Source organism: Megalobrama amblycephala, linkage group LG2 (assembly GCF_018812025.1).
Source record: "Megalobrama amblycephala isolate DHTTF-2021 linkage group LG2, ASM1881202v1, whole genome shotgun sequence".
Classification (NCBI taxonomy): domain Eukaryota; kingdom Metazoa; phylum Chordata; class Actinopteri; order Cypriniformes; family Xenocyprididae; genus Megalobrama; species Megalobrama amblycephala.
Genome location: NC_063045.1, coordinates 30,664,316 through 30,678,229, shown reverse-complemented (window position 1 = coordinate 30,678,229; position 13,914 = coordinate 30,664,316). Strand labels below are relative to the sequence as shown.

General features: G+C 33.9%; 1 protein-coding gene across 3 annotated transcripts in view; it reads left to right on the top strand.

Moving 5' to 3' along the window:
* The window catches only part of LOC125255036 (E3 ubiquitin-protein ligase RNF123), a 193,753-nt gene that overhangs the window by 65,356 nt on the left and 114,483 nt on the right, over positions 1 to 13,914 (top strand). Inside the window, exon 36 of one of the 3 annotated variants that reach the window (XM_048169971.1) lies at positions 2,809 to 3,457. The exons of the other annotated variants lie outside the window; for them this stretch is intronic. Within the exon in view, the coding sequence (XP_048025928.1) occupies positions 2,809 to 2,848 (40 nt within the window). The 3' untranslated portion in view covers positions 2,849 to 3,457. Of the gene's footprint in view, positions 1 to 2,808; positions 3,458 to 13,914 lie in introns of those variants that run through there. 3 annotated transcript variants of the gene reach the window in all.

Here is a 13,914-nt window from a genome sequence, read left to right as displayed (position 1 = left end):
AGTTTCTCAGGGGGAACACAAAACATTTTGCAAGCGCACAAAGAAGCATTGAAATATGTTTCTTTCCTCCCTTCTCATATTTTTTCCTTCACCATGTCCCTTTAAGGGGCTCCATACATAAGAGACTCCATACATAAGAGACTTCTTTCAAAAACAACAAAAAAATCCTACTGACTCCAAACTTTTGAGAGGAAGTGTATATAGAGATGATACTGTGGACGGAACTGGCCAGCAAGAAACAGTAAAAAAAAAATAAACAAAGTTTCCGACCAAAATGTCGCCACTCTTATATTGGCCTTATTAAACTTAATATTTCAACTCTGTTACGTTAAAATATATCTATATATATTTTTTTAACAGACAAAAATATTAATTTCACAAAAAGCACAAGAATATGGACTCTAAAAAGTGGTTTGTTGCAAAAGTATTTTCAAGCTAAGGCATTTATTTGGTTTTCAACCCTGTAACATTCATCACACAATTAGTGTTTATTTAGGTGCAATATGGAGACAACTGGCCACAAAACCAACAAAATGTTATGTAAGCTGATGCATGACAGCACTCAGACCAAAGGACGTTAACGATAGACACTTCAGCATCATCAATGAACAGCGATCATGCCATTTTTGAATCCACCACCACAAAGAAGCAATGCTGATAATAAATCATATCATTAGACTGACACTTATGATTTGGGAAAAATGTAACTGTTATGCATAATTACAGCAAATGTGCATGATTGCTAAGTTAGTAAATTTACAGACTGACTAGTAATTCTGCAAAATAAGTGTTTTCACAAATAAAGTTCAACATATATAAAACAGTGGCCAGAATAAAATCAATCATGTAAACCTAGCCTATTCGATTTTAAATAACTTTCCCAAACAGCAAACAATTCCAGCAGTTAAGCTTAGCTTCTTGATTGATGCTGCCATGTGCTTAATTGCTGGGGTTGGAATGCTTTAAAAAAAAAAAAAAAAAAAAAAAAAGGCTTTCTGCACAAAATTAAGCTCTGGTGTAGGCCTTCCTTTTTCAATGAACTCCTTTTTAAAAAAAAAAAAAAAAAAGTTAATCTTGAAAACGAAGTGGATGATAAATTAGCAGCGATGTCCTCCTCATTAATGTTGCTTGCAGTTTCCGTAGTGAATAGCGCTAGCTGTTTTATCAGCGGTTTTATTTTTTCAATCATGTTCCCTACAGCGGGCGGAACGCGTCATAACGTTGAAGATAACAAGGCCCACCCATTTAGAGGAACGATATGATTGGTCAATTTTTTTTCCATTTGAAAAAAGTTTTTACTTTTTAAATTATTATTTAAAAGTTTGGAAATATTATTTTTATAATAGTTTAGGCCCTCTCTGTAGGCCTAGAGGGCCCTGACGGTTCCCCAGTTAAGAATAAACCTGTTTAGAATTTAAAACAGTTTAGAATTTAATTAAAAATTTGTCTCCCCCCTCCTCACCATTCTAAACGGGTATATTGTCAACCCTGTTACATTTAAAATGTTAAAATTTGAGGTCAGCCTTCATTTCTTCTGTTCAGTCCATCGAGGTCAGACGTCCATGAGGAAAAAAAAACATGAGCACACTGAAGAGCTACTTTATAGTAGAAACTGAAATTGTAATTCTCATTGAAAGAGACACTGACACAGTTTTTCATGTTTAATACTGTAAAGCTGCTGCTTTTAAATGGGATGCACTAGTTTTTTTTTCCAAAAGTCATTACTTTAAGAAAAGGCTTTGTGTTGGTAACGGCGAGGGGTGTTAACAGCCCGCAACTGCATGTGATTCAAGGCCATTAGCACTCCCCACAGAAGAGAGGAGTGGGGTGCGCAGTAGATTGTTATCATTTAAAGAGACATGCACTGAAACAGGTCGCTCTGAACAGAGCTGTTTTTGAAAGGAAAAAAGGGTGTTGTTTTACATGACCATTGAGGAATTTTAACCGAAGTATGTTACAGACATTTCATGAAGACCCTAAAGAATGATACCAACTTGTGGAAAATGGGCGTCCGATGTCCCCTTTAAACAATCTGTTGTATAAAATACATAAACATGACATGACTTGCAAACATCCACATCACTATAATCGGATGCTTTCTTAACTGTTGTTTTCGCACATATTTAAATATTCTTCTAAACGTCGCTTAGTGTTGGGATGTTCACAAACTGTATATCGCTGCTCACATATTTCAGACTTCTTTTTACCCGAAAATGAAGAACGAAAAATAACTTTGCTGTAAAATTATCTGGGCCTTTACTGTGATCCCCAGTGTCTATAGCTCTCATACTTTGGGCCTGAGATGGGAAAATGTGATTGGAATTCTTCATTTTTCAAAAATAAATAAAAAAATAAATACAATTTATTAAAATAATTTATAAATAAAAACTTAGCTAATGGCAGTATTTATGAGAATAAGTAATATACTTTCTCATTGCTCACAAATAGCATAGTGAATAGTGTAATTATGCAAATTAGGACAGACTGCATTTTGTTTACTGTATTTTAAAAGCAAGAAAAAAAATATTGCACATCCTTTCAAAATACATGTCTATCAGAAATGTGTTTTTGATATGCAGCTCTGATATTTGTGTTGGTCATGAAATGAATTATACCAGAGATAACTAAGATCGTGACTGAATTTGAAGGATGCTTCTGAGGATATTAAAAGGATATTCCTGCATGTTCCTAGAATCTGATTAAGCTGTCTATAGATATGGTCACTGGACAGGCTTTTTATGGCATCTCTCTTGAACTTTCCAAACGTATCACATCAGTAATGTTCCTCAGATGCTTTGAACTTCCTAGACACACAAATGAGTTTGGAAATGGATCCCTGGAAGAATAATGAATCGTTCTGAGATCTGATTTCCGGAAAAGCCTGATAGATGGCTCTCTATCATGGAAGACCAGATGTTTAACACTTCACAAGCTTGAAAAGGAAGCGTTCTGTGGAAACATTCATTTTATGTGCATGAATCCAGAATGAATCGATGCTTTAGAGATAACAAGAGACATATAGTGTAGACAGATAAATTGCAGGCAATTTTAAATGGTTTCTGACAATAAAAGAAGATCTGCATCTATTAAAAGCTTCACTGTAGGTTTATCATATTTTAAATTAAAGATAATCAGGCCACTGATTTCTTGTTTTGATATCACTATTGCATTCTCACTGGTTTGATTCACTCTTGATCATTATTCATTATTTATGCATAGCTAATTTGGCAGTGCAGTGTCTCATGAGATTAGATTTCATGATTAAGTCATAGTTTATTGGTCAAGTAAGACTGCTCATATTTGGTTGTATTGAATTGAGGCATTTGTTGTATTGCTGTGAATTGCTCACATTTAAACCCAATGCAATATACAATGCAATAACCTTTTTCAGCATCAAAATGTAATGTTAAAATCAGTGATAAATTTAAATTTGCTGTTTCTGTTTTTTACTATTAATCATTTTTTTTCTGCTTTGCTTTTTGTTTTTAATGTTTTGTTTTGTTTTTGTTTTAGTTTTTTTTCTTTTTTTGTTTTTGTTTGGTATTTTATTTTGTGTTTTTTTTTTTTTTTTTTTCTTTGCTTAGTTTTTTGGTGTTTTGTTTTATTTTTGTGTTTTATTTGGTTTTGTTTAGTAAAAACTTTTGTTGATGTCACTGCAATTCTCATTTTTCAAAATCTTTCAAAATTTTTCAAAATTTTAATATTTTTTTTCATATAGTTGTGTTGTGTGACACATCATTTTAAGTCTATTTGTGTAGTATAAATATCCATGTCTTTCAATAAATATGAGGTCATAAAAACTGCATGTATAATAGTTATTAAAGTCCGTGTTAAGCAATATTAAAATATGTGGTTTGAGTTTATCACACAATAGAAAAATGTGTTATTTACCACAGCCAAATTCGAATGATTAAAAAAAAAAAAAAAGCCAAGTAAATTAAATAAGTTATCAAAATCTTAAAAATAAGCAATATTTTCTGGTCTCAAATACTGTTGGCATGTCCGCTGTCTGTGCTGAAACTACAACCACTTGCGAGTAAGATGGCTTCTCTATCAACTTACTTGTCTAATGAGTCAAACATACTGATGCATATAAACAAAAGAATCACATTAAAGGTTTGCAAAATTTAGTAGCGTTACTGTGGACTACCTACTAATTATAACATAAGGACACAAGGCAACTTACACTCATTAGTGGGCAGGTACTGCCGACTGACACCAGATGTCGGCGCCACGAGATGGGAGGATGAAGGCCGAGCCGGGAGATAGTCGGTTCAGCCCCATTCACCAATAACAGCTGATTATCAGTGAATCCCAGGTGTCTCTGATGAAAGTTTGTAAAACTTGTTGCCGGTGATTGTGAGCTCTCCATCAAGATGGCTTTTCACAAAATTAATCCACCTCTTCTTCATATCATAATTTTTTAGGAAATTTAAATAAGAAGATTGAGCTGTTTTGTATATTATCGCAACCAGGTAATATGCATTTGCATGACGAAGACTTAGCTAGCTAGCACAATGTAGGCTGTAGTAACTAATGGTAATGACAGTGACTCGCGATTGAGCGGGCAAGACACTGATGCTAATACGCTGTTGTTATTATAGTGTTAGGGGCGGGGCCATGCTCTGTGGCTCCAGTGCGTCATCGGGCCAGCGTTTTAGCCCCACCCAAAAAATCCTGAACACAGAATTGGTGAAAAACTGTTTAACGGTGTAACTCCACAATTCAGTACTACATAGTTCACAGTCTTTGTAATGTGTTTCAGCAATACATTTGTAATCTTTATAATGTGTTTAGAAACAATTCTCAGATATGACTTTACATGGACTTTAAAGAATACAATTTTATTTGAAATTGTTTTAGACAGGATGTCATGTTGCTCACAATAGAATATAGTACAGTGCATAGTATATAAAATAACACATTATGATAAAATGTACATTTTCATGTAGAAAAAGATATAGAATTACCATGTACAGAAATATAGTATGTCTAATTTATCATTACTATTTTCTATAGAGGGAAATACCTGACAAAAGTAAATATATAAATATTTATTTTTGTTCTAATTTCTAGCAATAATACATAAATACAGTTCTCACCTTCTTCTTATTATTTGGGATATTGCACTTTTTCTAATTTCTTAGTATTTCATGATATATTTAATTGTCTCTTCATATTTTTAATTCAGTTTTTGAAACATTACATTTGTGCTTAATGCATTTTTTATTTTTACTTAAATGCATTTCTTACCTTTGTATACTTATAGGGACATTAAATTGCATGTTATATATATATATATATATATATATATATATATATATATATATATATATATATATATATATATATATATATATATATATATATATAAAATATACAGTGGCATGAAAAAGTATGTGAACCCCTTGCAGAATCTTTTAATAAAATAAGAGGGATAATAAAAAATGCATGTTATTTTTTGTTTAGTACTGTCCTGAGTAAGATATTTTACATGAAAGATGTTTGCATTTAGTTCACAAGACAAAACAATAGCTGAATTTATTCAAATAACCCCATTCATAAGTATGTGAACCATTGATTCTCAATACTGTGTGTGGTTACCTGATGACCCACAACTGTTTTTACGTTTTGTGATGGTTGTTCATGAGTCTCTTGTTTGTCCTGAGCAGTTAAACTGCGCTCTGTTCTTCAGAAAAATCCTCCAGCTCCTGCAGATTCGTCAGTTTTCAAGCATTTTTGCATATTTGAACCCTTTCCAGCAGTGACTCTAGGATTTTGAGATCTGTGTTTTCATACTGAGGACAACTGAGGGACTAAAACACAACTATTAAAAAAGGTTCAAACATTCACTGATGCTCCAGAAGGAAACACGGTGCATTAAGAGTCGGGGTGTGAAAACTTTGAATGAAGTTGTTCATCCTTTGAATGAAGGATGAAGATGTCACAATTTTTCTTATTTTGTTTAAATATCATTGTTTTTCATTTAGTACTGCCCTTCGGAAGCAACAGAAGATACTTGCATGTTTCCCGGCAGAAAAATTAAGTACAATTTACCTTGATATTTGAATTCAAAAGTTTTCACCCTTCGGCTCTTAATGCATCGTGTTTCCTTCTGGAGCATCAGTGAATGTTTGAACCTTTTTTAATAGTTGAGTTTGAGTCCCTCAATTGTCCTCTGAAGAACAGAGCTCAGTTTAACTGCTCAGGACAAACAAGAGACTCATGAACAACCATCACAAAACAAAAAAAACAGTCGTGGATCATCAGGTAACCACACACAGTATTGAGAATCAATGGTTCACATACTTGTGAATGGGGTTATTTGAATAAATTCAGCTTTTGTTTTGTCTTGTGAACTAAATGCAAACATCTTTTATATAAAATATCTTACTCAGGACAGTACTAAACAAAAAATAACATGCATTTTTTATTATCCCTCTTATTTTATTAAAATAATTTTCATTTTCACAGATTCTGCAAGGGGTTCACATACTTTTTCATGCCACTGTGTATATATATATATATATATATATATATATATATATATATATATATATCCCTCCTTAATTTTTCCTGAGAATGAATTATGTAGTGTAAATCTTAACAGATCTTTAGGACCTTCTGGGCTGCTTTACATTTTTTCTACTGTTGCCCACAGCAACTATACCAATTACCCAGAGCTGTGGTGTTCTCTTATCTTCTCAAGATGGTCTAGCTTCTCTCTGCACGTGGTCCGATAAGACGTGACCTTTTTCTTTGAATGTCACCAGTCTTCTTCTACTTGTTTCAGAAGGTCTTATAAGGTCTTTTTATAAGGTCGAACTAACCCTGTACATATACTGGAAAGAGACCCTGAGTTTGTCAGGTCACTTGTGTTTACAGGTGAACATGCAAGATTGTGTCTTGAGAAGATGACCTTTCCAAATTTGATATAACTGCAACACCTCAGGTAAAAGCTATGGCGAAAAAAACAACCTTATTCTGTGAGCGTTTAGAAGTGTGCAGCATGTCTGTACATTTTCATTTTTCATGTTCTTGAATTGCTAATGGTTTGTTCTGACTTGAAAGCCTCGATAACCCAGTTTGTTAATAAATATCATATGTTCAGAGATATTGCATTATGATTGGCAAGAATTGCAATGAAAGGACCATACTTTTATGGCCGTATAACTTCGCTTTCAGTTTGATTAATGCAGGAAAACTAGGTTTGGAAACCGTGTAGTCTGACTTGTTACAAATGACCCTTATTAGTTGTTTAATTGAAATTGAATCAATTTAAAGACTTGCTTGCTTTTTAGTGTATTCAATGAACTGCCTTTAATTTCTAATTAATTCTTTGGATAAAACAACATTTAACTAAAAGTGTTGTTGTTGTTTGGTTTACTTAAGTCAAATATTCTTTATTACCAAATATTCTTTCATTTGGAACTATTGTTATTGGAATTAAGGATGGTTAAGTGAAATCAGAATCATTAAATTCTTTATGAATCTCATCCCTACAGAAAACCCCATCTTATTTCACCCTGAATATATAGAGGGCAGAAAAATTCCTCTGAAACACCTCTGATATCATCAGATGGTAAATGGGGAACAAACTGAACTGCTGCTAAATTTGGCATATTATATCCGGCACAAATTCGCTAATGAGAAAATAATTGGTGTGACACCTGGCACCTTCCCTCTTCCTGACTTCCTTCAGAAATCTACATTTGCTCGAGGTGTGGGGATGTTGTCATGGTTTGTTCCTACTTTATTTCAATTCTATTAAAATATCCAACTTAAAAAATGTGGACTCATTTACTTTATCTGTATGCATGTCATGCATGTTTTGATATACTTTTTTTTTTTTTTTTTGGTCCACAAATTTGATTTCAAACATAGAAAATCAAGCTTGAAATTAAATGCAACCATTTCGAATGACTTAAGCTTACTGGTTCCTGATTAAACATTTTGTAGTTTATTTAATGTAGAGTTCTCTGATTAAGTTTCATTAGCATTTAAATGTTCAATTCACAAACCAAAAGCTTTACTTTTGTATTTTTCTTTGCCCCATGAAACAACCTCCCATCTCATTTAGCATCAGGTGATGTCAGAAGAAAACTTCAGCTATTTTTACTGGTTGCATCACTTTTCAGAAGTTGAAACTCAACACTATTTATACATTTATTTAACACACCATACTTCTTATTTACATTTCCTTGCATTTGTACATAACATACCTATACCTGTACCGTCTGTTTTTATATGTTGTGTATTTTTTAAAATATATGTATTTTTTTTATATTTTTACTTCCTGTTTACTTATTCTTTTTATTATCTGTGTCTTGTCACTGTCATTCTGTCTTGTCACTGTTTGTGCTGTTGAAGCTTTTGTCACCAAAACAAATTCCTCATATGTGTAAACATACCTAGCAATAAAGCTCTTTCTGATTTTGATATGATATTATTCTTCAATAAAACAATAAGCCACATAAGGCTGTGCATTACAGTGATTTTACTGTGTAGAGGTTTCATAAACATGATAAAATTACTGTTGCACACTGCCTTTTGTTGTGTATTGCTTTTATACAAAAGACATATGAATTTGATGAATTAAAAATTACAAAAGTTAAAAAAGTTACATATAATAATGATCAGAATTCTGTTATGAACTGCTCTGAGACAAAAATGGTTGAGGATCCAAATGCAGTTTTTATTAATCAGAGGGGTAGTCCACAATTGTAACCCAAAAGCCAGGCAAAGGTCAAAACACAGGTGAGCAATTCAAACAAAGATAAAGTCAAGGGCACAGACAAAAACAGAGAAATCCAGAGGTAATACATTGAGACTGAAAAAACCAAGACATGGGAGAAACAAGATGCAAATGCTCAGAAATGCAGTAACTACAGACATGCAAGACCTAGCGATGAGTGACTGAATAAACCAGGGGTGCGCTTCCCGAACAACGTTGTAACTCGCTGCTGAACTAGTACAATGCATCGTTGAACAAATCAAGCTAGTCACGATTGTTTCCTGAAACCGTATTGTCGCAAACCTGTCATTCAACCATGTTGGTGAATGACGTCACGCAGGTGGTGAGTGATTAACTTCTTTAAATTAATCCGTTTGAGATCAAATTAATGCTAGATTTTTTTTATATAAATTATGGACAAGGCATTAGTGGACTAATTCTCATTTTCCTCAGTTATTTTGCTTTATTTCCAGATTAAATCAAATGCTTTTTCTTACGTACTAGAGCATGTATGCACATGCGCACTCTTCAAAAACGGTGCTTTAAATCTCTTGACAAACTAAAATATGTAAATGACATTTGTATATATTCGAAATAAAAGATATACATTGTACTTAATGTCAGCTTGCTTATTTTGCTCAAGATAACGATTTATTAAGTCCACATGTCATAAAAACAAGAAACTATGCTTCTGACTACAGCTCGAGAGCTGTCGTTCCAGCCACACAAGTTTGCGATGCAGTTTGCGAATGTTCGTTTGAACTATGGTTTCGGTAAACACCAAATCGTTTAACTATGTAAGTAACGACGGAACTTGCATGGTTTGTTGGCTAACGATGCTTTTGGGAGACACACCCCAGGTTAATATAGACCTCTTTAGAGCAGACGTCACAATTACGTCACTTGCAGCTGCGCGCGCATAGTGGTTGCAGAAAAATAGCGGTAGCAATTGGAGGAAAATGTGCAAAATCCACAGAATAAGAGAAAAACGTTTTGTTGTGCCTCTGGATGTTGGAATCGGAATGCAAAAAAATATAGTCTTCATTTTTAAAGAAAACCATCGTTGAAAACGTCCTTTGAAGCTAAACGGAGACGTTTCACAGACTGCACTGATGACACCTGCAAGGATTAGTCTACTATTAAAGCAGGAATTTGATGTAAACAGTAAGTCTACATATTATTACAATATTCACATATGCAGTTCAGAGGACATACATACATAGCAGTTACAGCATGAAATAATATTTAAACCTATAACATTTTACATAGATAACTTTTAAACATAGTCTATAAAATTTTTATTTCACAATTCTGACTTTTTTTCTTGCATTTGCGTGTTTATGACTCCCAGTTCGGCCATTATAACTCGCAATTGTGAGTTTATTTCACAATTCTGAGGGGGAAAAAGTCAGAATTGCGGGATGAATTGCAATTCAGAAAACGAGTATAACGAGTTACAGGATAACGAGCATATCTCACAATTCTGTTTTTCTTTGTAAGAAATGTGAGATATAAACTCAGGTTTGCGAGAAATAAAAGTCAGAATTGTGAGAAATTAACTTTTTTTTATTCTTTTATTTCGTGGCTTCCATAGACTGCTACTGCTCAACTGTCATTTTCTGCAACCAGGTAGGCTCCGCCCATAAAAAACGTCATCGCTGTTTGCAAACACCAAATTGGTCTATAGGAAGAAACTAACAAGGTAATGAACAACAGCTGAATGTAATCATGGCTAATAAGTACGGGCAGTGGATTATGGGAAATGGAGTCCGTGATAGTGAGGCAGTAGTCCGGGGTGGAGTGCCCTCTAGTGGCTATTATGGGCACTCCAGCGGGTGATCATGACAAATATACATTTAAGAATATTCATAATGTAATAATCAGAGTAAACATTTTATTAATCAGAATTTAATAATTTTTATTAGTCATAATTTCATAATAATAATCAGAAGTAGCATTTGAAAATGAAAATGAAATGAAAATGCAATAATCATAAAAAATATTTAAAACAATCATGATGTAATAATTAGAATAAACATTTTATAATAAGAATAAACATTGTCTAATAATTAAAATGTAATAATGATCAGAATAAACATTTTACACTTTTCATAATAATAAGAATGTACAAACCCGATTCCAAAAAAGTTGGGACTCTGTACAAATTGTGAATAAAAAAGGAATGCAATAATTTACAAATCTCATAAACTTATATTTTATTCACAATAGACATTTTGAAATGTCATGCCAAATATTGGCTCATTTTGGATTTCATGAGAGCTACACATTCCAAAAAAGTTGGGACAGGTAGCAATAAGAGGCCGGAAAAGTTAAATGTACATATAAGGAACAGCTGGAGGACCAATTTGCAACTTATTAGGTCAATTGGCTACATGATTGGGTATAAAAAGAGCCTCTCAGAGTGGCAGTGTCTCTCAGAAGTCAAGATGGGCAGAGGATCACCAATTCCCCCAATGCTGTGGCGAAAAATAGTGGAGCAATATCAGAAAGGAGTTTTTCAGAGAAAAATTGCAAAAAGTTTGAAGTTATCATCATCTACAGTGCATAATATTATCCAAAGATTCAGAGAATCGGGAAACCATACTGGATGCCCGTGATCTTCGGGCCCTTAGACGGCACTGCATCACATACAGGAATGCTACTGTAATGCAAATCACAACATGGGCTCAGGAATACTTCAAGAAAACATTGTCGGTGAACACAATCCTCCGTGCCATTCACCGTTGCCGGCTAAAACTCTATAGGTCAAAAAAGAAGCCATATCTAAATATGATACAGAAACGCAGGCGTTTTCTCTGGGCCAAGGCTCATTTAAAATGGACTGTGGCAAAGTGGAAAACTGTTCTGTGGTCAGACAAAACAAAATTTGAAGTTCTTTTTGGAAAACTGGGATGCCATGTCATCCGGACTAAAGAGGACAAGGACAACCCAAGTTGTTATCAGCGCTCAGTTCAGAAGCCTGCATCTCTGATGGTATGAGGTTGCATGAGTGCATGTGGCATGGGCAGCTTACACATCTGGAAAGGCACCATCAATGCTGAAAGGTATATCCAAGTTCTAGAACAACATATGCTCCCATCCAGATGTTGTCTCTTTCAGGGAAGACCTTGCATTTTCCAACATGACAATGCCAGACCACATACTGCATCAATTACAACATCATGGCTGCGTAGAAGAAGGATCCAGGTACTGAAATGGCCAGCCTGCAGTCCAGATCTTTCACCCATAGAAAACATTTGGCGCATCATAAAGAGGAAGATGCGACAAAGAAGACCTAAGACAGTTGAGCAACTAGAAGCCTGTATTAGACAAGAATGGGACAACATTCCTATTCCTAAACTTGAGCAACTTGTCGCCTCAGTCCCCAGACGTTTGCAGACTGTTATAAAAAGAAGAGGGGATGACACACAGTGGTAAACATGGCCTTGTCCCAACTTTTTTGAGATGTGTTTATGCCATGAAATTTAAAATCAACTTATTTTTCCCTCAAAATGATACATTTTCTCAGTTTAAACATTTGATATGTCATCTGTGTTGTATTCTGAATAAAATATTGAAATTTGAAACTTCCACATCATTGCATTCTGTTTTTATTCACAATTTGTACAGTGTCTCAACTTTTTTGGAATCGGGTTTGTAATAAACAGAATAAAAATGTTATAATAGTCAGAATTTAATCATAATCAGAAATAGCATTTTGTAATAATGGAAATGCAATAATGTATTAATAATCAGAATAAATATTTTATAATGATTAGAATGTAATACTACTCAGAAATATCATTTTATAAAAATCAAAATGCAGTAATCTAAATGAAAATGTAAGAGTAATCAGAATGTAAAAATTAGAATAAACATTTTATGATTAGAATGTAGTACTCATATTACATTTCATAATAATTAAGATGTAATCAGAATAACAATCAGAGCAAACATTTTGCTATAATAATAAACATTTTGTAATAATTCAAATTATTTACTTATGATCAGAATAATTTTTTTAATGATTAGAATGTAGTAATCATAATACACATTTTATAATAACCAAACAGTAATGAGAAAAACTTTTTTCCATCAAGTGTGTGTGTGTTTTTTTGTATAAATATTCCAGTAATATATTTAACAATGACCATTGTTTTGGTTGTGATTTGTCTGCTAAACACTCTCAATTGAACATCAGTTATGATTACATAATGGTATGACCATTAAGTGCATGACTAATGCAATTTAAACAGATGTATGGGAAATGAATGTTAGATCTCGTGTATAATATTGCCAGGTTTGGCATAGCCCTGTCTTGACACTCTCAATGGCCTTTACTATGAGGTCGGTTCTCTCAGCAATTGGGATCCCTAATTCATGTCCAATTAGTTATTCAAATCTCCTGTCATCTCCTCCAAACTGCCTGTAATTTTCCACAAGACCCAAAGAGCTTTGTGGGACCTCTGCCAAGTTCCTCGGGTGGGGTTGGTACAGCATCCATTTGCTTTTAGTGGAGATTGAAGGAACCACATTGAGCCACACCAACAAACAAACCCATTCCAAACCTGTTCGACTTACAGTACTTACTTCTGTGGAACACAAAAGAAGGTATTTTGAAAAATGTCTTCTGGAAGCGGTTAAAATTGTCTTCCTGAGGGGTTTAAAGTTGCTCTCCAGTTCTGCTCATCATCTTGGAGTTAAAAACGAAGAAAATTATGGTAAACGATGACATTTCTATCACGATAATAGAAAAGAATTGCGTTAATGAACTGTTCATTGTATCCTGTCCTTCAGAGGTCACTTAAAACGGTTCTCTTGAGGTCATAAAGCATCCCGTCGCACTTAACTTAAAAAAAATAAGGAGTGTTACCTTGGTTTCGACCTTGGTCTTCGGGATAAATTTCCCCTAAAGGTCCATTAAGACCTTTTCTAATAATCTCTTCAATGTGAATTACCTCTCTTACATCATCTTCTGTCCACCTCCAAATAGCATAATGGTGATGGACTGCCGCAGCATTGTCCATAGGTGGAGGTCAATAGAAGTTTAAAAAGTTCTGTGGCTGTACCATGGTACAGTTATGATACGATGATAAAATCATGGTAAGTGGTGTTTTTGGTGGCCAATTTAGCACTAGCAAGTTATACCGTGTAAGGGTCCGTCCACACAGAACACGTTT